This window comes from Ailuropoda melanoleuca, chromosome 11, assembly GCF_002007445.2.
Source record: "Ailuropoda melanoleuca isolate Jingjing chromosome 11, ASM200744v2, whole genome shotgun sequence".
NCBI lineage: Eukaryota > Metazoa > Chordata > Mammalia > Carnivora > Ursidae > Ailuropoda > Ailuropoda melanoleuca.
In genome coordinates this window covers 22,404,917-22,431,860 of record NC_048228.1, presented here as the reverse complement: position 1 = coordinate 22,431,860, position 26,944 = coordinate 22,404,917, and the positions used below count along the sequence as shown (strand labels likewise).

The 26,944-nt window shown below is 42.0% G+C and overlaps 1 protein-coding gene across 1 annotated transcript in view; it reads left to right on the top strand.

Moving 5' to 3' along the window:
- The window catches only part of MCUB (mitochondrial calcium uniporter dominant negative subunit beta), a 138,927-nt gene that overhangs the window by 90,814 nt on the left and 21,169 nt on the right, over positions 1-26,944 (top strand). The window contains exons 2-5 of the mRNA XM_034671383.1: positions 10,510-10,598; positions 11,332-11,406; positions 24,239-24,311; positions 24,804-24,974. Of these exons, the coding sequence (XP_034527274.1) occupies positions 10,510-10,598; positions 11,332-11,406; positions 24,239-24,311; positions 24,804-24,974 (408 nt within the window). The remainder of the gene's footprint in view (positions 1-10,509; positions 10,599-11,331; positions 11,407-24,238; positions 24,312-24,803; positions 24,975-26,944) is intronic.

The window sequence follows — 26,944 nt, the reverse complement described above, 5'->3', positions numbered from 1 at the left end:
CCATAACGTCGGGATCACGCCCTGAGCCGAAGGCAGACGCTTAACCGCTGTGCCACCCAGGCGCCCCTCTTTTTTTTTTTTTTTAAATCTACCTTTTGAAAATGTTAAAAAAAAATTNAATATAGTGATAAATATCGAGTATCATTATATACTTGAGACACAACGCAGGCTTACATGTGCTTCCTTTAAAAAAAAAAATGCAGGACAGGGGAGCCTGGGTGGCTCATTTGTTAAGCGTCTGCCTTTGGCTCAGGGCATGATCCCAGGGTCCTGGGATTGAGCCCCGNTTTTTTTTAGCTCATGGACTGTAGTATGTACGAATAAAGAAAAGTTTCACTTCTCGAAACTAGAGAAGTGTTTACCTACAACAGACGTCTGGATTTTAGACTTAGCATAACACATCACCCCAAAGCTTAGTGACTTAAAAGCAATAATAGTTTATTGGCGTTCATGATTTCTCTGGGGNGGCATGATCCCAGGGTCCTGGGATTGAGCCCCGTATCAGACTCCCTGCTCTGCTGGGAACCTGCTTCTTCCTCTCCCACTCCCCCTGCTTGTGTTCCCTCTCTCGCTGGCTGTCTCTCTCTCTCTCTCTGTCAGATAAATAGATAAAATCTTAAAAGCGTAGGACAAAGTGGAGAGGGAGAAAAGGAACATAGTGCTAGTTAGTGATTAATCCATTCTCTCTCTGCTGCCACTCTACCCTTCTTGACTTCAGGATATTGACACAGTTGGCCTCTGTGAACCTTTCCCCTTGGGCAGCTGGTGCAGTGTCAGCCTCTGTCCTAGGAGGGGGACTGGGCAGTGGCGTCACACGGCAAGGTGATGGCAGCAGGGATTACTTGGTCCCCAGTTTTGGTTCCGAGCCAGAACCCCGTGGTCCTCCCCCACCAACCTAGGCAACTCTCGAAGGCCTTCTGCCCACCTGCTGGCTGTTTCTGAGGCCGCTCCAGCTGTGTCCTCAGGCCCCATCCTTTGCATGGGGAGACCTGGCCTCCGGCCCGGCTTGCACCCTCAGCAAGGGGCAGCCCTTCCATGGCCCAGCCCAGGCGGCTGCTCTCCTGCAAGCTGGTGAGCTGCCCGGAGGCAGCCACACCCTCTTGGAAAGGGGGGCCTCTCCTGAGCCCTCCACTCTTCTTCAGTTTAGATGAATGTTACCACAGACCGCTAGGAGCCATAGACTACAGTTGAACACAGTACCTCCCTCCAGTGTTGGTATTTGTTTCGAGGGAGGTCAGCACACTTTTTTGGTAAAGGGCCAGATAGTAAATAGTTTAGACTTTGTGGGCCACCTATGGTGTCTTGTTCATATTGTTCGTCCNGCAGAAATTGGGGGGCAGCTTGGCTGCGTGGTGGTAGCTCGAGGTCTCGCATGAGGCCGCAGCTGCGGGTTAGAGCTGCGGGCGTCCGAAGGCTCACGCGGCTGGCCGTTGGCTGGAGGCCTCCGCGCCATTTCCCATGGGCCTCTGCGCTGGGTTCTTTGCTGTCTTCCTACCTCGCTGCTGGCTTCCCCCAGAGGAGGGGATCCGTGAGACCAAGCGGGAGCTGTGGTGCTTTTAGGGCCCAGGCTCGGGAGTCATGCCCCAGCACTTCTGCAGTATTCCTGTGGCTGCACGGGTCAGCCATAATTTCGTGGGGGGGGCACCCCACAAGGATGTGACTGTGAGGAGGTCAGGATTATTGGGGACCATTTTGGAAGCTGTTCTACCACAAGACGTTTACATGTAATTACTTCTCCATGTATTCAGTGATGTTGACTAAGTTAATAAAGTGTTACAAGTAGAGAATCTTGAAGACCAGTGCTTTAGAAATTCAATTAATGAAATGTATAATTAAGTTACATAAAAACAGCTTCTAAAAAGCTTGAGTTAGATAGAATTGTGTACAGTAAAAATGCTCTGTGGCTTCCATTTAATCAAGTTCCTCTTACCCAAATTCCACTTAAACCTCTTTTCCATCTGTAAAGCATATAGACGTGCTGAATTCTTTTTTTTAAAAATATCTTGCTAAATTTTTTTATTCACATATATTTGACAGATAACAGTTTCAGGTGTACAACATAATGTTAATATCTGTACATATTACAGAATGACCACAATAAGTCTAACATCATCATTACACATATTCCAGATTTTTCTCTTGTTATTTTTATTTTAAGATCGACTCTCTTAGCAACTTTCACATATACAATACAGTATTAAAGCTGTAGTCACCATGCTGCACATTACATGCCCAGGACTTATTTATTCTGTAACTGGAAGTTTGTACTTTTTGACACCCGTCACCCATTTCGTCCATCCCTCACCTCCCAGTGCCCTGCCTCTGACAGCCACTAATTTGTTCTCTGTAGCTGTGAGCTCGTTTTTTTGTTTGTTTTAGATTTCACATAAATGGGATCATATATTGTTTCTCTTTCTCTTTCTTAGTTAGCATAATACCTTCAAGGTCAATCCATAGTGTTATAAATGGCAAGATTTCCTTGTTAATGGCTCTGTGTGTGTGTATGTGTGTGTATATATATAGAGAGAGTCACTTAGGCATGCTGAATTCCTTTTTTTTTTTTTTTTTAAAGATTTTATTTATTTATTCGACAGAGATAGGAGACAGCCAGAGAGAGAGGGAACACAGGCAGGGGGAGTGGGAGAGGAAGAAGCAGGCTCATAGCTGAAGAGCCTGATGTGGGGCCCGATCCCCTAACGCCGGGATCACGCCCTGAGCCGAAGGCAGACACTTAACCGCTGTGCCACCCAGGTGCCCCCGGCATGCTGAATTCTTGAGGCTCTTCCCATCAGTTGAATTGTTGACTTGCCAGGAATCAAGTGTTTGTTCCCAAGCATGGTTATATTAATTGCTTTTGTTACTCTATATATTTTAAGTAGTATATAAACCAAAGAACTGTGAATATGAATTATCTCCGTGAAAATTAAGTTAAATACTTTGGATAATTTGATAAACGAGTTAGATTTATTGTTGAATTAGATGTTGGCAAGTCAACAATGCAAGTCCAGGAAAAATGAAAGTCTAAAGAAATTGTGAACTCAGATTGCTTTTCAAATATCTTAAAGGTCTTTCTCTGAAGAATCTGGAAATGACAGAGGATACCCTATGCATATTGTTTTTGCAGAATACCAGTCAGTGGTTGTGATTGCATTTGATGAGAAACTCCCAATTTTAAAGCAGAAAGGCCTTTGGCAACGTGTAGTCGGGGATTTATAATGTGCTCCGGAGGGCCCCAGGGGTTTGTAAACCGTCTCTGGGATTACATGTTTATGGGGAGGGGAGGTGTGGGGATGGGGTTGCAGTTACGGGGTGTTCAGGGGGCTGTGATCTTTGAGAGCAGCATCTCGTGTGTTTGTTTCGTACGTTCCTCCTAGATAGAGATGCATTTGGACATTCCTGGGTTTCACATTTATAGCCCTGAACAGACACTGGAAGAAGTTCTGGGATCGCCCGAGGGAATATAGCCTAGAGTCCATCAGTTCCTGAGAGCCACCAGGATAAAAGCCTCGATGAGGTGGTGCTCCTACAATGTTGTCCCGCTTCACTGTGCTCTCCCCTCAATACATTAAATAGCTGGAGAGAATTCTGGTGGCGTGTTTTTGTTGTTGTTTTGTGGTTTTTTTTGGCCATTCCTTTCTTTACAAGCCCTTTAATCTTACATTGCATTTTAAAACACTTTAACTGAATCTTGCTACATTGAAAATGAAAGAAATCTTAATCTACTGAGCTTTTACTATACTGAAAGTAGTGAGGTTCTGTTATAAAAAAACTATGCTGTTTTGACCTATGACAGATCAAAATTAAACTCTGTTATACTTTCTTAAATCCTTTATTTAATCTTTTCCCGCATAAGCCCCATCAGTTCTCTGTTCTGCCTACCCACATCGTGAATGCCTGCTTCCTGTCTTTTGGCTCTGCTGACCTTCTACCCAGATACCTTCCCCCCTCTTTTCTTCCTTTACGCTCCCACATGTCTTCAAGGTCCAGCATGGTGGCCAATGTATTCGATGAATTATTTTCCTCCTCTTAGCAGTTTGCACATGGTATCTGCTCCATGCCCCTTGGCGACAATTACCAATTAAGTGTTAACAAGTAGAGAATCTTGGAATACCAGTGCTTTAGAAATTCAGTTTTTTCCTTCTGAGGTTGTGTTTTCTACACAGCCAGAGGGCTGGCTTCTTGAGGGCACAGAGAGCATTCTGTTCCTACTAAGGTTCCTCCTGTGGTCCTCGAGTCATCTTCATGCCGCAGTCATGCGTGGGATTAGTTGTCATTGGTTTGCATATTATGGCTTCAGTGAGCCATCTTTAAAAAAAAATAAAAACTTTTCTATGTTAATTAGATCTTAATGGTAGTTTCCTTTTTATTTTCTTTTTGTCCTAAAAAAAATATTACCGGCTGCCAGTGGACCTAGAAGAGCATCTTGCTATAAGGTGTGTTCTGCCATATATTATTGTCAGAGGTGAAAGAGTAGTGATGATTTTTTTAGTTGGTTTTTGTATTTTACCCTCTTCTGTCATTCCTGTCATTCAGTCTCTGTGTCAGCACTGTTGTGGTAGGTGTCAGGGTGTGGTGGCTCAGTGAATGTCAGGCCCCGAGTCTGATCCTCCAGAATAATGGCTATGAAACTATAATGTAGGCAGAAAGATGTGAGGTCAGAGGGAGATGTGGGGCCCCATGAGATAGGAATATACTGGCTTTTAGGAAAGAGTCTAAAATGAAATATTATAAATTTATAACATTAGAAATGACAGAAGTGAAGAAATACCTGTTAAAACTTTATTTTTTAATTTTTTTTATTTTTATTTATTTTTTTAAAGATTTTATTTATTTATTTGACAGAGATAGAGACAGCCAGCGAGAGAGGGAACACAAGCAGGGGAAGTGGGAGAGGAAGAAGCAGGCTCCTAGCAGAGGAGCCTGATTCAGTGGGGCTGGATCCCAGAACGCCAGGATCACGCCCTGAGCCAAAGGCAGACGCTTAACCGCTGTGCCACCCAGGCGCCCCAAAATAAAACTTTTTAAAAAAGATATTATTTATTTGAGAGAGAGAGAGAGAGAAATTGCGAGAACAAGTGGGAAGAGGGGCAGGGGGAGAAGCAGACTCCCCGCAGAGCAGGGAGCCCGATGTGGGGCTCAATCCCAGGACTCCAGGATCATGACCCGAGCCAGAAGCAGAAGCTTAACCGACTGAGCCACCCAGGAGCCCTGTTAAATTAAAACTTAAATCATCCTAGCTTTTAGTTAAAAGTCTCTTGTTTTGCATTTTTAGAATTGGATATAATATTTTATAAGGAATTTTTTAACTTATTAAACATGAATCCTTAGGGGCGCCTGGGTGGCACAGCGGTTGGGCGTCTGCCTTCGGCTCAGGGCGTGATCCCGCGTTGTGGGATCGAGCCCCACATCAGGCTCCTCTGCTATGAGCCTGCTTCTTCCTCTCCCACTCCCCCTGCTTGTGCTCCCTCTCTCGCTGGCTGTCTCTATCTCTGTCGAATAAATAAATAAAATCTTTAAAAAAAAATAAATAAACATGAATCCTTAAGTTTGTCTGCAGAGGAATAAATTTGTAAGTACTTGATGTGTCGGTTTGCTGGCTGGAGTAGAGTTGCCAGCTGTGCTCCCCCGTGGGGCTTTCGGCCTTCTATCGTCCCAGACCTCTGGGCGTCAAAGCAAGGAAGACAGCTTTGTTGGTACCATCTGGCTACACCTCAGAGGCTCAGTTCCATTCCTTTGAGATAATTCTCTCTCACTCTCTTTTTAAAGATTTCATTTATTTATCTGAGAGAGAGCAAGCACGAGAGCAGGGGGGAGGGGCAGAGGGAGAGGGAGAAGCAGACTAGACTCCTCACTGAGCAGGGAGCCGGATGAGGGGCTCAATCCCTGGACCATGTGATCATGACCGGTGCTGAAGGCAGACGCTCTTTTTAAAAAAGATATTATTTACTTGAGAGAGAGAGAAATTGCGAGAACAAGTGGGAAGAGGGGCAGAGGGAGAGGGAGAAGCAGACTAGACTCCTCGCTGAGCAGGGAGCCGGATGAGGGGCTCAATCCCTGGACCATGTGATCATGACCGGTGCTGAAGGCAGACGCTCAACCAATCGCGCCACCCAGGCACACCTCCTTTGAGATAGTTCTTGATAATAATTGGCTTAGATTAGGAGCAAAAATTAAATAAATAAATAATTGGCTTAGGTATCATTCTTATCTGAAAGGCACCTCCCATGTAAAGTTTTCCTTCTTATTTTTTTCTCTGGGGCTCTGTTAAACTTCATTTGTTCTCTCCACTATCACACTTACTCTCACTGTATTATTCCTGCCCTAAGCCTGTTGTTGGAAGGAATTCTCACAAAGGAGAATTGAAATCTCAATTCAGGAGTCCAGTTCAGATTTAGCTGAGAAATCTAACGAAGAATATTCGTATAGCAAGTACATTGTCTGTAAGTTTAATGACTTTTCACAAAGTGAACATACCTATGATCAAGAAACAATATTACCAGACCCTAGAAGCCCCCCGTGCTCTCTTTTAGTCTCCACCTAAACCTGGAAGTATCATCATCATCCTGCCTCCAGTGCCATAGACTACTTTCGCCTGTTGTTGGAATTTATACAAATGGAATCTTAGAGCATACACTCTTTTGTTCCTTTTGCTTAATATGTTTGTGAGACTTATCCCTGTTGTTGCATTGTTGTAATATTCCATCTGATGAATATACCTCAGTTTATTTGTTGCACTGTTGAAGATTTGTGTAGTTTCTAGGTTTTGCTTATAAAGAGTGTTTCTATGAATGTATCTTTTGTCTTTTGGGCACATACGTAATTATTTCTCTTGGTTTACCTTAGAGTGGAATTGCTGGGTCATTAGATATGTGTGTCAACAGCAGTGTACAAGAATTCCAGTTTGAACACAGATTTAGTCAATCACATTCCTAGGGTGGGAGTCTGATTGGCCCAACTTGGAGCAGATGTCTGGTCAGTTACAATGAGGGGACCTGGGTGGGGGGTTGGGGGGGCACCTGATACAGATACGGTTTGGGAAAGCCCACCACCAATATGCTCTAGCAGTAGAGGCAGTTTCTAGAAAATGAGAGATTGCATGAATTGTGTGGATCTCCTAAAAGGTTTCAACATAGTATTTGCAAATGAGATGCCCAGAGAGAGGCTCTGAGGTACAGCTTTGAGTCATCAGCAAAGTAAGATAGTTAAAGCCATGTGACTAGGTGAGCGTGCCCAGAGAGAATTCAGAGAGTGAGACGAGAGCGGGTGGTTCATGGTGGAACGCTGGAAAACAGCAACAATGATAGGATGACAAGAAGAATCTCTAAAGGAGACTGAGAAGGTGTGATCAGAGGGCCGAAGGAATGTGGTGTCATGGAAGCCAAGAATCCTTGAAAGATAGCAGTCAAAGGTGGTGACTGCTTCTGTGAAGGCGGTGATTAAAAAGTTTTTGTTTGATCGAGAGATGAGGTCAGTGGCCTCCTGAGATGAATTTCAGTGAAATGGTGGAGCAGAGGCTAGAGTGCGACAGGTACAGATGAGTGAGAGCCACGGGTGGTGGAGAGAACAGCTGTGGCCAGGCCTCTCAAGTCACTTAGTGAAGAAAGCTTCAAGTAGTGGAGTGTGAGGGAAGGCAATCAGAAAGTAGCAGAGACTGGAGCGTGCTTACCTGCTGATGGGAAAGGTCTGAGAGAGACAACATTCAGACAAGTGAGGTCTGCCTGGTGGTAAGAAAGCCTGGGATCCACGCTCGGGGAAATGTGTTAGCCTTAGGAGGACACAAAGACTTCTTGTCCTGCCAACAGGGAGAAGGGCGGCCGGATTGGTAGCAATTTGAAAGAGTCCGCAGTCAGCACATAGGAAGTGCTCAGTAAATATTAGTTGAATTGACTGAATGACTTTATTTTTTCAGGCATTATATCCTGCAGTCTCATCTGTCAGTTTTTTTGTGCTTCCAGATCTCCAGTGAAAAGGGATCTGCTGCTTGCTTCTGTGCTTGGGAGAGCAGTTCCCACATCTCCACCACACAATGTGTAATAGCTTGGAATGGTTGCTTGCTAAAGAAATCCAGATGTGTTCCCCTTATATGGTGCCCAGCTGTTTCCCAGTAGGAAACATGCCATGCGGAGAAGTTGGGCATATGGAGAAGTTGTGACTATAAGCAGGTGTACTGATTTCAGTCAGAGTGTGTGTGTGTGTGTGTCTATATATAATATGTATATTCTCATATGTATATATTTACACATTAGACCATATGTATCCAAATATTATCTTTAGTTTGGAAAAATAGAAAATACTTGTATCGACTTTACAAAATATTACGACTATATTTTTGGAGTTGTTTTCAGACATTGGGCCACATGAATTTGAATGTCTTTAATGGTGGAAAGCCTTCGTCCTTTCAAGGGGAATTGGATGGTTTCCAACAGCCAGGTCTGTTGTGCTTTCTCTCATCTGATTTCCAGTATGTGTCTTAAATCCTTTTAAAGTTAATTACATAGCTACTGATATCTGAGGAGTACAACCGAGCATCCCTGAAAAGGGCAGTAATCACAGAGCTCTCACTGTGGATGTGGGAAGGGCCAACCGGGCACCATGTTATTGCTGAAAGCCCCATCCTGGGACTGCTGTCACACCGAGCACTTTTGTGGCAGGATCATTAAAGTTGTCCTGAAAAGGCTTCTATTTAGAAGCACTCTGTTTTTATTTATTTTTCCACATCCGTACAGCACTGTTGCCTTTCAACTAAGAAATTTAAACTGCTCCCCTCTGATTTATATTCATTATGCATATTATGCTGGTTCCTGCTGCTGCCCATTAAACATCAGCTCTTCTTCACCCACGTCGAACAGTTCTTTCTTCTCGAAGTAATGCTGCTGCTGCTTTTTTATTCTCTGCTGGGCTAGACTTCTGTTTATACCGCACTTCCTGCTTCTTGACGCTTGACATTTTCTTAATGTTAGAATGTAAGGTTGGATCACAAAGGACTGTTCTTACTTTAAGTGGATGAAAACAGTGAACTAAAAGAAAATTCAACTTTTTGTTCAGTCTCCCTGATGTGTTCATTTTTTTTCTGTGTGTCATTTTTAAATAATTGGCTTGTCATGGGGTTATTGATCTATTCTCCATTAGATTTTAATACCGAAAATAATTTATCGTTTGTACCTAAGAGAAGCAATATTACTTGAATTAGACTAGATAGGTAAGTTTATTTTACAGAAAACTGATGCTGTCCAAAAAATATGAACCCTCTGACAGGCTTAGTAACTGCTCGAAGTCTCCATATGGGTCACAGGTGGAATGTAAAATGAAAGAAGAACTGAATTTGGGTTAGGCAGTCTTGAAATGCTTCAGCTCTGCATGTGTGGTGGATTTGTATAAGATTTTTAGAATGGTCTTTTAATAAAATCCCTCTGACAAAGGGTTGTCGTAGGATGAGTATGGTAGTCTCTCTTTTATACCTTACTAACACGTCAGGAGAATGCCGGTATTCTTGTAGTTTCTAAATAAGAACTTGTAAAGGGTACGTGAGTTTCTGTGCTTGTTTTTTTTTTTTCCTTTATTTTTTTTTCTTTTAAATTTTTCAATTCCCCAAGTAGCCATAGTTTTTTAGTGGCATGCACTAAAAAACTAAAGTTTATTTGATGTTTGACCACTTGTTAATTGGTTACTTCTCTCTGGAAATGATAATTTTAGTGTTTGTCTAACTTGTTTTTAGCATTGCGTTATTTTGGAACAAGCTAAATGCAGTAGGAAGAACAGAAACAAAACAATCTGAGAATAAGTCATTGATGTGATGCCATTCCCCCGCATATACAAACTTATTCTCTAACTTAACCACAAAATGACCATCCACATTGGAGAATTAGCGTTGGTACGTTACCACCCTGCAGTTTGTAGACCCCCTTCAGATATTGCCAATTTTCCCATTAATGTCCTTTATTGCAAAATGTTAAGAATCACAATTGAATTTGTCAATTTGAAATATTTTTTCTTCGACTTGCAACGATTTTGACTCTTGAACATTACAGTTATCTTGTACAGTGTCTGTTTGGGTTTGACTGGCGTTTCCTTGTGATTTGATTCGGGTTATGTTATCTTTGTTAACACTTTCCCACCTGTTGCATGTAGTCTTGCTCAGGGCATGATTTCACTTTGGCCCCATTAGTGATACTGGTCACTCTGATTACTTGATTAACGTGGTGTCTGAAAGACCTCTTTCTTTTGAACTTACTGTTTTTCCCTTGGGATTTATGCTTTTGTGCGGAGGCATCTTAAAACTGTGTGTGAGTGCCTCGTTCCTTAACAGACTTCAATTTTTTTTCATTTACTTAATTCTATCAGAATGGACTCAGGGTTTCCTCTTTTCTTCAATGGGTTGTAATCTGTTACTATCGTTATTTTAATGCTCCAATTGTTGTAGATTTGACCATTGAGAACTCCCTCCAAGGTGACGTCTGCATCTGTTTGGTATGTGTCCCGTTATTCACTGAGAACCTCCTTGCATTGCAGTGCAGCAAGATGCTTCGGGCTCATTTTGTCCTTCCTGTGTCCCAGCCGTGGAATTAGCCATTTCTCTAAGGAACCCTGGTTCCCTTTGGGTAAGAATGGTATTTAGAAGCCAAGATCTAGATGGTAGGTACGCTCATTATTGGGAGTGTTACTGCTCACAGCCCCCCTCAGAAGGAGAGGATACACAGAAGTATAAAAAATATAAATATATGAAATTCACATATATTTTATAAACACATATACATTAAACATTTGAATTTTTTGAAATGTCTTGTACTTATCTTGTTGGTTTTATTTATAGTTTTACATATTAAAAACCATGAACTCCTACCAGTGCTTCCAATTTCGTTACAATACTACAGCATTCATTCTCGTTTTCTCCTTTACGTTTTGTAGCTCTTTTTTGGACAGGGTAAATCTGGCTTCCATGAATCCTGATATATTCACTTATTTGATCAGTTTTCTTGTATGCAACAGTCTCTCATCTCTGCCACCACTCCTTTCCCTACATAGATGCCTTCCTCACCTGATTGGGGCTCTGACAGCTTGTTCTGAGCCTGCCCTCCATACAGATACCTTCTTCATTCCATTCAAGTCCTGCCACCCCACACGAGTCCCCCTTCCACTGTGCCTAGGCTGCTTTACCCCCATGCTGGCTGCCCCTCTGCAGGGATGCCCTCCAGCCACACTCGAAGGCCCACTCCCCATCTTTGCGCCACTCCTCTCCCCTTCCAGGAGTGCCCTTTTCAGAAGGAATCCATAGCTTGAAGAAGCATTATGAGTCCTAAGCAGGAAAAACAAAATCACATTTGTACCTGACAGACGGCGGTGAAACTGCAGAACCCAGACACTGAAAGGCTGAAGAAAATCTCACAGAAAATCCTAAATTTACAGAAGGTGCTTTATTTTATTTTTTAAAGATTTTATTTATTTGAGAGAGTGAGAGAGAGCACAAGTGGGGGGCAAGGAGAGGGAGAAGCAGACTCCCTGCTGAGCAGGGAGCCCGATGGAGGCTCTGAGGCGGGAGCTCTGACGCAGGCTCCATCCCAGGACGCCGGGATCGTGACCTGAGCCAAAGGCAGATACTTAACCGACTGAGCCACCCAGGCGCCCCCGGAAGATGTTTTAACAGAGGCCAGAGGGAAAAGAGTATCTTCAGAGTTCTGAGGGGAAATAACCTGGAGCACCGTGTTCTGTAAGCCATCAGTTTCAACAAACTAAAGGCGAGAGACTAAAAGATTGTTGAAAGTTCTTCTCTGGAAGAAGAAATTGAACACCTAAGAAAACAGGATGTAAGCAGAAATGGAGAGCAGAAGAGTTGGAAAGCATACAGAAGAATTGAAGAAACAGTCATTATATAAAACAACAGTAATGACAGTTTGGGGTTTCTGAAAAAGTGGAAATCATTCCTTCTTAATTGTGATAGATACAGTCTGAATCCTTTATTGTTGTTCACAGCAGGGTAAAGAAATTAACTTTACACACTAAACCAAGTAAGAATGTTGCAGAATGTAAAAAACAGTAGAGGGTAGAAAAAAAGCCATTTACTTTCAAACCAGTAGAGATACAGGAGTATTTTTTTTAAAATTATGTTATTAGAATACAAGAAAGAGGGGCGCCTGGGTGGCACAGCGGTTAAGCGTCTGCCTTCGGCTCAGGGCGTGATCCCGGCGTTACGGGATCGAGCCCCACGTCAGGCTCCACTGCTATGAGCCTGCTTCTTCCTCTCCCACTCCCCCTGCTTGTGTTCCCTCTCTCGCTGGCTGTCTCTATCTCTGTCCAATAAATAAATAAAATCTTTAAAAAAAAAAAAAAAGAATACAAGAAAGAAGAAGGAAGCAAAGGAAAATGAGAATAAAGAGAAAACACAAAATAGAATGGCAGATATCAATATTTTTTAAAGATTTTGTTTACTTATTTGAGAGAAAGAGAGCATGAGGGAGGGGGCAGGGAGATGAGCAGAGACCTGGATGTGGGGCTTGATCCCGGGACCCTGGAATCATGACCTGAGACAGACCGTTAACTGACTGGGCCACCCAGATACCAATATTTATCTGAGAGAATAAATGTAAACAGATTAAACTCAACAGTGAAAAGAACAGAAATTGCCAAATTTATTAACAACCTAGACTGAGGTTCACCTGTACCAAAGATCTCTTTGAAAACATTACTCAAAGACAGAGCAAAATTTAGTACAGAAGGAATAGGAATGCAGAAGAAATATCGAACAAGGAAATGAGTAAAATACAAGAATAAAAAATTAATAAAACTTCATATCTTGTTGGTTTTCGTTGTTTTGTTTTTAATGTAAACTCTACACCAGTGTAGGGGTTGAACTCACAACCCCAAGATCAAGAGACACGTGCTCTACCAACTGAGCAAGCCGGGTGCCCCAGAACTTAGTATTTTAAACCCTGTTTTATGCACCACCTAATGGGGAGTTCTCGGGTGGAATGTGTGAAGCAGGCACATAAAACTCCTTGTTTTAATTGTTTTGCTTTGAAACTTGTCCTTGGGTTCATTAGTGTTTCATCATTAATTTTTGTAACACCTCGCACTAAGTGCTTGAGCTTTCATGATTTATTTCGCTTCTTTGTACCCTCTCCTCCCCACACCCCCCAAATCAAACTAATATATAGTGGCTCATTTTTTATGAGCTCCTCTGACTTGTATCTAGATTACGTTTTAAATCTGCCTAACAAATTGCATTTTGTAGCACACACTGGGCAGTTATCTTAACTAGCGCTTCAGTCTCTCAGGTACTATGTGAATCATCAGTGTTAAAATAAATTTCTCTTTTTGATCTGTATAGTCCGCGAAGAGTAGTTTCTAACATGACTGCAACAGCAGAAATAGAAGTAATGCATCTAGCAGTTGGCTAGTAACCAGCAATAACTTCACGTGCGTAATATCTCAGCAAGGCCGTGTTTATATCCCCTCTGAGCACTTGGCATTTAAGCCATTGTCTGAACTGACCTCAGCAGGATCCCTAAAAATTCGTGTGTGTGTGTGTGTGTGTGTGTATCTTCATTCTTCCTTTCCTCATTCATTCCTTTCCTCTCTTCACTTCAACAAGTGCTTTTGAGAGCAAATAACGAAGGACTGCAACCCATACAGATGATACTAGACTAATTTGCTTGTCTGTTACTGAGCATGTTGACCTGTTGAAATATTAGAGTATATGGGCTTAAGAATACATTATTTACGATTAATAAATTGGTTTCAGCATCAGCATATAAATGCAGTTTCTCAAGATTCGTTTGTAAAAGAAGTACCTAATATTTTCTCCTCTTGTTTAGACCACTTGTGCCACGAAGGCTTTTTTTTTTTTTTTTTTAAACACACGGGTTTCACCAGTGTAGAGCTAGTTTTAACAACTGTTCGGCCTTCCAGGGTCCCCTTCCTTACACTTGGTCTGGAAACAGAGCTCGCTCCCCTGCACAGGTGCGGGCACAGTGTACGATAACCTGAGCCGGGTGTGGTTCCACATCCTGTTTCCCGCGGGGTGACACTATAGACAGGACGGTGAGGTAGTTTAAAGACTGGGATCTTCCGTGCTTGACTGTGCTCACTCATTAACTGACTTTAGACAGATCACTTAATCTCGTAATAATTAAGACGTGGGAAACAACCTGCCCACGGCTGTTTATAGCAGCTTTATTGATAATTGCCAAAATTGAGACACATCCAAAATATCCTTCAGTAAGTTAGTGGATAAATTGTACTTCCAGACAATGGAATATTACTCAGCACTAAAATGTAATGAGCAATATAGATAGTATTATAATCATTAAACTTGCTGAGAGACTAGATCTTAATTATTGCCACCCTGAAAAAGAAATGATAATTATGTGATGTCAAAGAGATGCTAACTAATGATATGGCCATCAGAAATGTATCATTCAACATGTTGTACACCTGAAATTTACACAGTGCTGTATATCAAATATATTTCAACAAAAAACTTAAAGTAATAAGTTACCGAGCCATGGAGAGACATGGAACCCCCTTAAATGTGTACTAAGTGAAAGAAGCCCATCTGGAAAGGCTACATACTGTATGGTTCTGACTGTGTGACCTTCGGGACAAGGTGAAACTGTGGAGACAATAAAAGGATCAGTGGTTGCCAGGGGCTGCAGGGGTGAGAGGGAGGCAGGGCACATAGGATTTTTAGGGCAGTGAAACTGTTCCACGTCATACTGCAGTGGTGGGCACAAGTCATTGTGCGGGTGTTAAAACCCATAGAATGTACAACCAAGAGTGAACCCTTATGTCAACAATGGACTTTGGACAAAAATGATGTATGAATATAGGTTCACAGATTGGAACAAATGGACCACTCTGGTGCTGGATGTTGATATTGGAGGAGCCGGTGGGATGGGGGCAGGAAGGGATGAGGGTGTATGAGAACTCTCTGTACTTTGTTCAATTTTGCTGTTCTAAAATTGATTTAAATTTAAAATTGATTTTTGAAAACTGGGGGAGGGGCATGCTGGATTAGTCCCACAGGCTCTTGTTTACCAACTCTGGTTCTCTCGTTACTTCCAGTTACATCAATGCTAAGCTTATTTTCTTGATAAGTGATAAATACACGTGAATGGAAAAAAAAGGATGGGAAGTGATAGTATGTACTTCATATGGTTGCTAGAAAGATTAAATACGACATTGCATGTAAAACATCTAGCTTTACAAAGAGGGTGAGAAGAACATTCGAGATGGAGAATAGCACGTGCTACAGGCCTGAGATCTGAGAAACCTGTCATGTTCTAGGAATTGAGAGGTAACCAGTAGGATCAGATGAAGGCAAGCAAGGAAGAAAGAGAATGAGACAAGATTGGTGAGACAAATAGCATCTTGTCTTATCATTGGCCATGATAAGCTTTTATTTTGTTGTAGCATAAAGGGAATCCACTGAAAAATTTTAAGCAGAGGAGTGGGGTGATTGTGTACTTTTTAAATAGATCACTTTTGCTGCTTTGAGGACAGTAGCATGGAGGAGAGCAAGGGTGGAAGCAAGTAAACGTTTGAGTTTGGAAACAGAGTAGATCATGGTGGCCTGGCCTGGAGCATTAACAGTAAAAATGGAGAGAAGTGGATAAACTGTGCAGGTAGAATGGATGGGTTGATGGAATTGATGGCGTCAAGAATGGCTCCCAGGTTTGAGTTGAGCAGCTAGGGAGATGGTGGGTCAGTTACTGCAGGGGGAAGATGAAACCAGAGGAAGAAGTTTCAGGGGGTAAATCACGAGCTTTGTTCTGTATAAATCCAGTTTCAGATGTATATGATTATGTAAGGGGACATGTTAGTCCCTTTTTTGGATGTTCTAGTCTGGACCTTGGGAAGGGTCTGGCTAGAGAGTTGAAGGGCTGGAGGTAGAAACCGGATAGTAAGTATGGTAAAGAGTGAGTGGGAGTTGAGGATGAGCCAGCGTAGATAAACTGAAAGGCTTGGCTACGGAGAGCCTATGAGTGGGGCAGATGGAGAGATATGTGGTTAGTGGAGGGTTTGGAACTTTTTAAAGAGGAGAGAGAGCAGATCCTATCTGCCTGCGGAATCTGTAGTGTGAGGTGTAGTGATAGGAAGTTAAGATTCTGAGACGTAGAAGATGGAGAGCCGCTGAGCACAGCTTGGCCTTTGAAGAGGAAGGTCACCTGATTGCAGAAGGCAAGAAAGTGATAGTAAGAATAGAGTTCTATAGTTTTATGGCAATAGGAATATTTTTTATGGGATGGGAAGGAGTGCAAAGGCAAGGAAATATGCAACAGTGTGCGCTAGTCCGGAAACCGCAGTGTTTCCCGTGTCTGAAATCCAGGGTTGGGAAGTGGGTGGTGCTAGTGATGGTGAGGTGAGACCAGAGAACCGGACAAGAATCATCTCATGGAAAGTTCTCTTTGAAATTGTTTCTCTTTCCAATAGAGAGCAAAGAGAGGTTTTTAAATCTAGAAATAGTTTGATTTTACATGATTTCAGGAGATTGGAATAGATCTTACTGTGGAATGGATTGGCAGCAGGAGCCAGTTAGGAATCTGCTGCAGTGATCTAGGCAAGACGATGAGGACCTGAACAAGGACAGTGGGGGTGGAAATGGAGGGAGAGGATTGGATTCAGGGGCTCCGTGTGAATTAGAACCAGCACGCCTTAGTGGTAGTTCATGTGTAACTACTGGTTTACCAGTTGATTTTATGGAATATGAGTTGTTGAGGATAGCTCTCAGGGCTCTGGTTCTAACGACTGGTCATGAGTGGTGTGAGTTCATCAGAATAAGGAATAAAGGAGAGGATCAGGTCTATGGAGGAACGAGGAAGCTCGGTTCAGGAGGTATTGAGATTGAGGTACTAGTGGGCTGTCCCAGTGAGGACATCTGGTGAGCCTCCAGCAGGAAGCTGGTTCCTCGAGGGATGCCCAGATGTGTCTGTTATTGTTTGATTCTGAACCTTATGAAGATTTGCTTGTTTGGGTTCAGACTACTATTAATCTGGAGTTGTACTGAGTAAAACAACATTAAACAAAGAAAATATTCCCAACAAGAATTTTGATGATACATTATCAGGATCCCCAAACTATTACTGCTTTATGATCTAATCATCCTGCAGTCTACTCTGAAGGAAAAAAATGCAAAGAAAGATTTACGTGCAAAGATGTTTAGAATCAGTTTAGCTGTAATGGTGAAAAATTGGATATAATACATAGAAAATAACCTGAAAAGTATACATCAGTGTTAACTGTGGTAATTCTAGATGATGGCTTTCTTGATGACTTTTCTTTTTGTGAGTGTGTGATGCGTAGATTTTCTAAAATGAGCATGCATTCCTTTCTGATGAGGAAAAATATATAGAAATCGTGTATAAAATGGAAGTATCCAACAAGAGGTAAATAGTTAATTCTGGTACATCTGTAGGGTAAGTGGTTATGGGGCATTTAAAATTATTTTGTTTATGAAAAGTTTTTGAGGTAGGTAAATGCTTATAAAACATTAACAATCAGTTCTCAGTGGACTTTGATTACCAGAGCATGTGTATCTGAAGAAACGCTGGCATAAACAAAGTCAGGGGTTGGTGCGATTGTAGATGCTTATTTTCTGTCTTTCTCAAGTTGCCACAGGGACTTTTTTTTACACTTCTTTTAGTCTTTAGTTTTCTGGTTTTTAAAGAGCTTTTTGCTTTTTTCTACTTTCCTTGAAAAATTTTGGTCTATTTTTTTGGTACCACTGTAGAAACTGTAGATTGAGTGGTTTCCTTTAAGTGTTTAACATACACATGTAATTACAATTTTTCTAACAAAGTCTTAAGTTTTTCATTGTCTTTGCCCTCCTCCTGAACATGACAAGGATCTTCACATGTTCTAAGAATCCACTCAATGTAACATACCAAATCTTGTTTAGAATTTTCCACTCATTTTAACACCAAAAAATGGTTTAAAACTTCTTAAAATTAATAGTTTATTGACCATCGTATTTTATAGCTTTGGTGTTTGTATCTATTTCTTGGGGCTTCCATGACAAAGTACCTCAGATTGAGTGGTTTAAACAACAGCTTTGTTTTCTTACAATTTTGGAAGCCAGAAGTCTGAGGTAAAAGTGTTGGCAAGTTTGGTTTCTTCTGAGGCCTCTCTCCTCGGCTTCTGAATGGCCATCTCCTCACTGAGTCCTCACATGGTCTTTCCTCTGTGCATGCGCATGTCTGTGCCCAAATCTCCTGTACTTTTTTTTTTTTTTAAGATTGTATTTATTTATTCGACAGAGATAGAGACAGCCAGAGAGAGAGGGAACACAAGCAGGGGGAGTGGGAGAGGAAGAAGCAGGCTCATAGCAGAGGAGCCTGATGTGGGGCTTGATCCCATAACGTGGGGATCATGCCCTGAGCCGAAGGCAGACGCTTAACCGCTGTGCCACCCAGTCGCCCCCCTTTTTTTTTTCTTTTTTAAGATTTTATTTATTTATTTGACACAGCCAGAGAGGGAACACAAGCAAAGGGAGTGTGAGAGGAAGAAGCAGGCTTCCCGCCGAACAGGGAGCCCGATGTGGGGCTCGATCCCAGGACCCTGGGATCATGACCTGAGCCGAAGGCAGATGCTTAATGGCTGAGCCACCCAGGTGCCCCCCCAATCTCCTGTTCTTAGAAGGACACCAGTCATAGTGGATTAAGGCCCATGCGCCCTAGTCCTCATTTTGACTTAATTACCTCCTCAGAATACATTCACATTCTGAGGTACTGGAGGTTAGGACTTCAACATGAATCTCTGGGTTAGAGGGAGGACACGACGCAATTCAGCCCATAACGGTGTTCTCTTGCATTCTGCTTCCATCTGGGATTTATTTCCTTTTTCCTGAAGTTCTTTGACAAAGATGTATGGGAAGGAAACTGTCATCTCTTTGTATCTGAAAACTCATTTCCTTCACCCTTCAGTAATATTCCTGAGATAGTGTTCTAGGTTGATAGTTATTTTCCCTTAACACCTCGAATATATTCCTACATTTATTTAACATGTATCTGTTGAGCCCCTGTATTGTGTGTCCGGTGCTGGGGATACAGCGGTGAACCAGACCAGCTCCCTCCCTGCTCCCGGGGAGCATACGCACTAGTGGGAGGAAAGGAAATAGCATTTGTACAGGGTGTGTGAAGGTAAGTTTTCATTTCTCTAGTGTAAACAGCTAGGAGTGGAATCATTGGGTCACATGGGAAGTGTGTGTTTAATTTTGTAAGAAACTGCCAGAAGTTTTCCAGAATAGTTTTACCAGTTTTATATTCTTGCCAGTAATGTGTGAAAATTAATTCCTCTTTAAGGTTTCTGTATCTTTTTGTGCTATACCTGGGTGAAATGTTGCCTCGTTCATTAGTTTTCTATTGACTTTATCTGGTCTAGAATTTATCTAATCCATTAGGCTGGCTTTCTTACACGTATATAGATTTTTTTTTTCTATTTCCAGAAATCCTAATTAGTTGATCATACTTGTTTGTTTCTACTAGTTTTCTTATCATAATTTTTTGTTGATTTTCTAGAAGCTAATTCTCCCTCTTATCTCCTTGAAGACCTTAAATATAATTAATGTTAAAGTCAGTTTTGAATGACTCTTATTTCTTTTTTTTCTAAATGGAATTAGTGTTCAAAATTTGTTAGCTCCTTCTTAATATTTAATTTTTCATATAGTAGAATTTTGGATTACAGACTCCATGAGTATATCTTTCATTCTGTACTCACCCCTTTCCGGCTAGTAATTTTACATTGCTTCCAGCTGGGATCCTGTGGCCAAAGCGCAGAATCGGTTCTTAAATATTGCCACCTTTGGGTCCCTGTCCTGGAATGTTGCCGTGATATTGGAGACATCACAGATCAAGTCATCACATCACTGGAAGGCTTGCCATGTGTTACATTTAGTCTCTTCTACCCCTGAAAGAGCCAAAGCCCCAGTTACTTCTTAAAATTTTCAGGAAAAAAAAAGGTAAAAATACGACCATCATAGAGTTATAAAAATGAACACATATGAAAGAATTTATTTTACTCTTATAAAGGAACCAGGCAGATGTTATATCCAGCCAAAAGGAAAAATGAAAATTGTACAAGTTTATATGGAGAAAAGAATTTTAAGATGAATTTCTATTAGAGATAAAACTGGTTGGGGGTGTGTGAGAGTCAGTGGGATTACTACCAGATTGGACAAAACTTCCATACCTGTCCATTACCTACAGTTTAGGTAGTTGCCTGTGAAAAGGGCTAGACTGTGTTAACTGTGCTGCAGACAGTGTATATTTTTCTGTTGAAACACTTTTTTTCTGCTGCACCCAGGACCTAGCTGACTCTCCCCTTGAGCCTTGCTTATCATGTTGTCTCTCTCTGTTGTTTTTGGTACAAGGAGATACATATGTTTTTGAATGGAGCAGAAAGGGGTCCCTTAAATGTGAATTCACAATACCATCTTGAATGGAAACTGCATCTTGGGGCGCCTGGGTGGCTCAGTCGGTTAAGCGTCTGCCTTCGGCTTAGGTCATGATTCCAGGGCCCTGGGATCGAGTCCCGCATTGGGCTCCCTGCTCAACGGGGAGTCTGCTTCTCCCTCTCTTGCCTCTCCCTGTCTTACACACACTGTCTCTCTCAAATAAATAAAATCTTTTTTTTTTTTAAGATTTTATTTATTTATTTGACAGAGAGAGACAGCCAGTGAGGGGGGGAACACAAGCAGAGGGAGTGGGAGAGGAAGAAGCAGGCTCCCAGCAGAGGAGCCCGATGTGGGGCTTGATCCCAGGACTCCAGGATCATGTCCTGAGCCAAAGGCAGACGCTTAACGACTGCGCCACCCAGGCGCCCCTCAAATAAATAAAATCTTAAAAAAATTTTTTTTAGGGGCGCCTGGGTGGCACAGCGGTTAAGCGTCTGCCTTCGGCTCAGGGCGTGATCCCGGCGTTATGGGATCGAGCCCCACATCAGGCTCTTCTGCTATGAGCCTGCTTCTTCCTCTCCCACTCCCCTGCTTGTGTTCCCTCTCTCTCTGGCTGTCTCTATCTCTGTCGAATAAATAAAAAATAAAATCTTTAAAAAAAAATTTTTTTTTAAAAAGAAACTGCATCTTGATTTTATAAACAATAATAAAGATATGTAATTGAGAATATGGCAGAGCTTTAAAAGCACTCTGGTCTTGTTAATTGGCCCCAACACATGCTCTTTACACATCTTCTTTCTACTAACACCTGCCTGCCTTTTACTTTGAAGCTGAAACAGACCTCTCCTACGTTAATGGTATTTTCCCTTTTGTCCTCTTCTAACATAGCTGTCTCCTCCTTGTTCTCACAACCCATATCTTCCTGAACACTCTGTCAAAGATCAAGCGAGCTGGTGTATCTTGAAGCTGGGATTCCAGCTTCTGATTGTTCTGATTGCAAAGCCTGTGTTCTTTCCACTGTGAGCATATGACCTCGAAGGAGGACTTAAAGAGGAAATGGCTTTTGAGCTGGACCTTGAGGGAATGAGGGGATTTGTTAGGCAGAAGTAGATAAAGAACAGGCTTTCATGAGTATCATGAATCAAACTGATGCTACAGAAATTTAGCATCGTGCCCTGAAAGCCACGGAGGGTCCCAGCTGCTCGCAGTGGGATACTCACGCTTCTAACTCCGGTATAACCCTGGGGCTTATTAGGTATGCGGATTCTCACAGCTCTGCCTCAGACCTGCTGGATCCAAGATCTCAGGGTGGAGTCCAGGAGTCGGTGTTTTCAGCAAGCCCTGTCTGCTTAACAGTAGATGGTATTGTAGTGTTCAGGTGGTTCTTAGAGGCGTGCAAATGCTTGAGAAAGCTCTGGCAGTTTTCTCTGGCTACTCCGCCTTTCAGAATTTCCTGGTTGTCAGGTGCTTGCCTCGAAAATGATTTCGTCAGTAGTAGACCAGAACCTTCATCAGCACAATAAGTGATAATTACTTTCTGATCGGGAATTACCATTGGCATCTAGGAACCTGACTCATAAGCTGCCTAGCTTTACATAGACTCTAGCATAGAATGTAGCTGGTATGTGAACGTGTAATATAGAGGAAAAAAGCCTGGAAGGAGACATACTCAGCCATTGTTAAAAAATTATTCATGGCACTTGTTGAAGAATGGTAAGGTAGATTTTATTCGGGGGGACTATGACAGTGGGGTTTTGCAGTGGGGAGAGAGATTGGGCTCCACTACAGATACAACAAGGAAAAATGGGGATTTACATCAAAGGGCAGGTAGGGTGGGTGGAAAACTAAGGAGAGGGTCGTTCTTTGCTAAACTGTCTGTCAGGATTCCTGCTGAAGGCAGATGAGGGTGATCACGTAATACCTGTACCCCGGGGGATTGTGGAGAATGAGGAATCTGGATGTTGACGGGGGAGGATTCTGGCTGAACTGCCTGGATTCTTACTAAAAGGGGCTCTTAGAGGACACGCCCTGGATGGGGCTCAGACAGGCTGAGAGGAGCGGACTGGAGCTTAGTCAGGGAGAGGGTCTTTGTCACCAGTACGGTGATCATCTGGTGGGGGGGGTGGCTGTGGAATGGTGCAGAAGTAAAGGGGAGGGCTTTAACTTTGACACCCTGCGGTTTTGTATCTGACTTTTATACATGGAGAAAAGTTTAGATCATTAAATATTTTTAAGTATTTTGGTAGAGAATTCTGACATGTTTTCAAGTGGATATATTTTTCTCACTTTCTTGTAGTTTAAAAGTGGTAGAAAAAAACAACAGTATTGTACTATCCCTTATCCAAACATGGAAAACTTCCTCGTATCTTTATTCATTGAGAGCTACATCTGTTTTAAGAAATAGTCAGGGTTTTCTTCCTTATCATCTTAATAGTTATTTTTCGAAATAAAATTCAAATGAACGCCTTAAATTAACGTGACAGATGATAATTTTTTGTAACAAATAGCCTATGTTGTGTTTAAATACTAGAAATATGTATCTGAATGTTTTGTTTAATTTACTGATAACATTGCTTTGATTTTGAGCATAATGGAACATCATTTGGTCATTGTCATTGTGTCATTTTTCATAGCAGTGAGCACATTTTATTTGATTTATTTTAATAGTGCACCCTTACATAAATGAAAACTTGAAAAAATATAATTTAGAAAAGAATTCTTGGGGCTCCTGGCTGGCACAGTGGAGCGGGCAACTCTTGATCCTCGAGGTTTGAGATCAAGCCCCACATTGGTTGGGTCTGGAGATTACTTAAAAATCTTTAAAAAAAAAATCAGAAAAAGAATTCTTCATTGCATAATTCCTGGCAAACTTAATGAACCCTTTGCAAGTGATATGTTAAAAAACACTGGATGTTGGGGCATCTGGGGGGCCCAGTTGGTTAAGTGTCCCAACTCTTTTTTTTTTTTTTTTAAAGATTTTATTTATTTGACAGAGATAAAGTGAGAGAGGTAACATAAGCAGGCAGAGTGAGAGAGGGAGAAGCAAGCTTCCCGCTGAGCAGGGAGCCTGATGCGGGGGTCGATCCCAGGACCCTGGGATCATGACCTGAGCTGAAGGCAGATGCTAAGGGGCACCTGGGTGGCTCAGTCGTTAAGTGTCCCAACTCTTGATCTCAGCTCAGGTCTTGATCTCAGGGTCATGAGTTCAAGCCCCAGGATCACCTCCATGCTGGATGTGGAGCCTACTTAAAAAGAAAAAAGTCCTGGGTGTTGTGACTATGGTACTGATTCCTCTGGTACAGGTTCTTTGAGCACCAGATGCCTGTGATCTGGTTTCTCGGGGCCCTTTCTCTCAGTGACCACAGCGTCTCTGTGCACTAGTGCGCCATGATGCCATCTGGCCTTCCTTAAGCACCAGCACAACTGTCAGCCAACCACCAACACAAACTCTAAGACACGTCCCATAGTCAAGTAGCCATGTTAGATGTTCTCGGCCCAGCAGTGCTCTCTGATAGAACTTTCTGTGATGATGGAAATGTTCTGTTTCTGTGCTAACACGGTGGCCGCAAGGGCACACGGAGCTGTCGAGCACTTGAAAGGTGGTGAAGGTGACTGAAAAACTGAATTACTAGTGTTCATTTTAATTTTAATGGTCACGTGTGACTAGTACCTACCCTATGGGACAATAAAGCTGTCAGAAAGGTTTGGCAAGCTTTTCTTTAAGGGCTTATCTGGGTATGTGTGTGAAGCAAGTGTTTATCATGCTTGTCCTGTAAGTTTTGAAAAATCTTCTGGTAAAGACACTTATTTCAACTTTCCCATATTTTCTAAAAGAAGAAATAATCTTTCTTACAGGTTTTGCAGGTGAAGTGTGGAAACCTAAAATACTATCAGTCACATCTCTATAGTACAGTGGTGCCCCCTGATGGTAAGCTTTCTTATCACTTCTTTGATTCCTATGCTGATGTATTTCTATTCTTCCAAATAAAAGAAGTGGGAGTTTTGAGCAAAATGGACTCCTCCTGTGCCCCTCCATTCTCTCCCCTACCCCTCTCGCCCCCAGTTCACTTCCTCCCTTTTCCGCTGCCATAATATGTCTTTCAGCAAACTCCTACCCCAGCAACAAATGAGTTATAGATGAATTAGAAGCAGTTTCTGCCCTCAAGAGCTTAACTCTTCACCTGGGAAGACTCTTAAGCAAATAATTATAATAAAGTGTGACACATGCTTAATGATATGTTATAGAATGGTAGAGAATAGGTAAATTGTAGTTTAATGAAAGCACTATTGTAGGAATTCAGAGGGTTATGAATTCCATGTTTAAGCATTCTTTATAGAATCTTGTATTTTAAAGTTGTTTTTTAAAAACTAAATTGTATCTATTCTTATATTCCTACCTTTTTTTTTTTTTCCTCGACAGAAATAACAGTTAATTATAGACATGGCCTTCCCTTGATAACACTTACTTTGCCATCCAGAAAAGAGCGCTGTCAATTTGTGGTCAAACCAATGTCTTCAACAGTTGGTTCATTCCTTCAGGACCTACAAAGTGAAGATAAAGGTGTCAAAACTGCGGCCATCTTCACGGCAGGTATGTATATATTTTTCCACTTGTCTTTTTTTCTTTTTCTGAACCTTTATTTTGTTCTTATTCTAGACAGTTGATTCTTTTTTTTTTTTTTAAGATTTTATTTATATATTTGACAGAGAGACAGCCAGTGAGAGAGGGAACACAAGCAGGGGGAGTGGGAGAGGAAGAAGCAGGCTCCCACTGGAGGAGCCTGATGTGGGGCTCAATCCCAGATCTCCGGGATCACACCTTGAGCCGAAGGCAGATGCTTAACGACTGCGCTACCCAGGCGCCCCTAGACAGTTGATTCTTTAATTCATTATATAATAAATGGTTGGCCTTTACTGTGTCCTTCATTTTTGTATATCAGTAATATAAAAAATGAACTGTATTGAATAAAGAATTAATGAAATAAGTTTAATATAAATTTCAGTTACTTATTTCATAAACTTAGCCCAAAATTTTTTTCTGAGAAAATTTTAGTGATAGTCATTAGCGTGTAATTTTCAGCACAATTTGCATAATTAGAAAACAAAATGCAGTTTTAATGATTAAAATAGCTAAGGAATAATTGCACAGATAGTTCATTTATCTTTATTATAAAGCAATCTCATATGCTTTCTGATGGTCTCATATATTCTCTGATGGAATTAGTTTTCAGGAAGAATGTATATATTTTTTAATACCAGTAGAGGTGGTTAATCACTAGACATTTCAAGTTTTAGGATCTAGCTTTTATGTCCTCATGGCCTTAAGTGGTCTTGGACCTACTGCCCCTAAAATAGAATAAAACATTCTTTACCCCAGCCCAACATGGACACTACAAATAGAGATAAATGACCAAATTTGCATTTTTATTTTATTGTACTGACATGCTTAGAATAAACTTATTGAGGCATTAGTGATTACTGTTGCAGTTTTGAAAAGGAAATAAACATTTTCTTCCCTGTCCAAGTTCAGAAAAATAGAGATTAAGAATTTATTTACTAGAGAGTCTCATGCTAAGCTAAATAAGTCAGAGAGGTAGTTATCCTATGATCGCACTCATATGTGGAGTTTAAGAAACAAAACAGAGGATCATAAGGGAAGGGAGGGAAAAATAAAACAAGATGGAATCAGAAAGGGAGACAAACTATAGGAAACAAACTGAGGGTTGCTGGAGGGGAGGTGGGTGGCAGGATGGGGTAACTGGGTGATGGACATTAAGAAGTGCGTGTGATGTGATGAGCCTTGGGTGTCATATGCAACTGATGAATCACTAAACTCTACCTCTGAAACTGATAATGCGTTGTATGTTAATTAATTGAAATAAAAAATAAAAATAGAAAAAAGAATAAAGTTCTCCTAGAAATCAACAACAAATCAGGTAAATACAAAACNGTTGGGGAGTGTGCTGTGGTGGGGTGTGGGGTAGGGGGAGATGCTTGCAGAGTGGGGGTGTGTGTGCTGTGGGAAGAGGTGCTTTCAGATGGGGGGGCCGAGTGGGATGTGGGAGGAGATGCTCTTGGGGAGGCAGGGTGGGGTGGGGGGAACTCTCACTAAGGTCGGGTTCTAGGAAGACCTAGAAGAGAAGAGGGAGCTGTGTAGATGGGAGAGCTGCTCGGGCAGAGGCCCGGTTGGAGGAGCTGAGCCACTGTGGCTGCAAAGGAGGCAGCTGGGTGAAGTAGGATCGGAGGGACAGACCAGGGGAAGCTTTATTGTAGGCTGTGGTAAGGACTTTGGATTTAACCGGAAGGGCAGCTTTCTTCCTGATAAAACCAGGATCAGAGAAGAAGGTTTTAGTCCTGTGGCCATAGTGGCCGCAGCACTTCATCTCTGAACTAGACTGAACAGTCCCAGGAGCGCGGAACACCCATGGGCCTTCTCCGCTGGGCCAGCGCCTGCCTTCCTCAGCTGCTAAGAGCCGGCAGCTAGCTGCAAGGCCGCGTGCCTGGGGGGCGCTGAGCACAGCCCCTGCTGGGCGGTGTGCACTCAGTAAGTGCCCCTTAAGT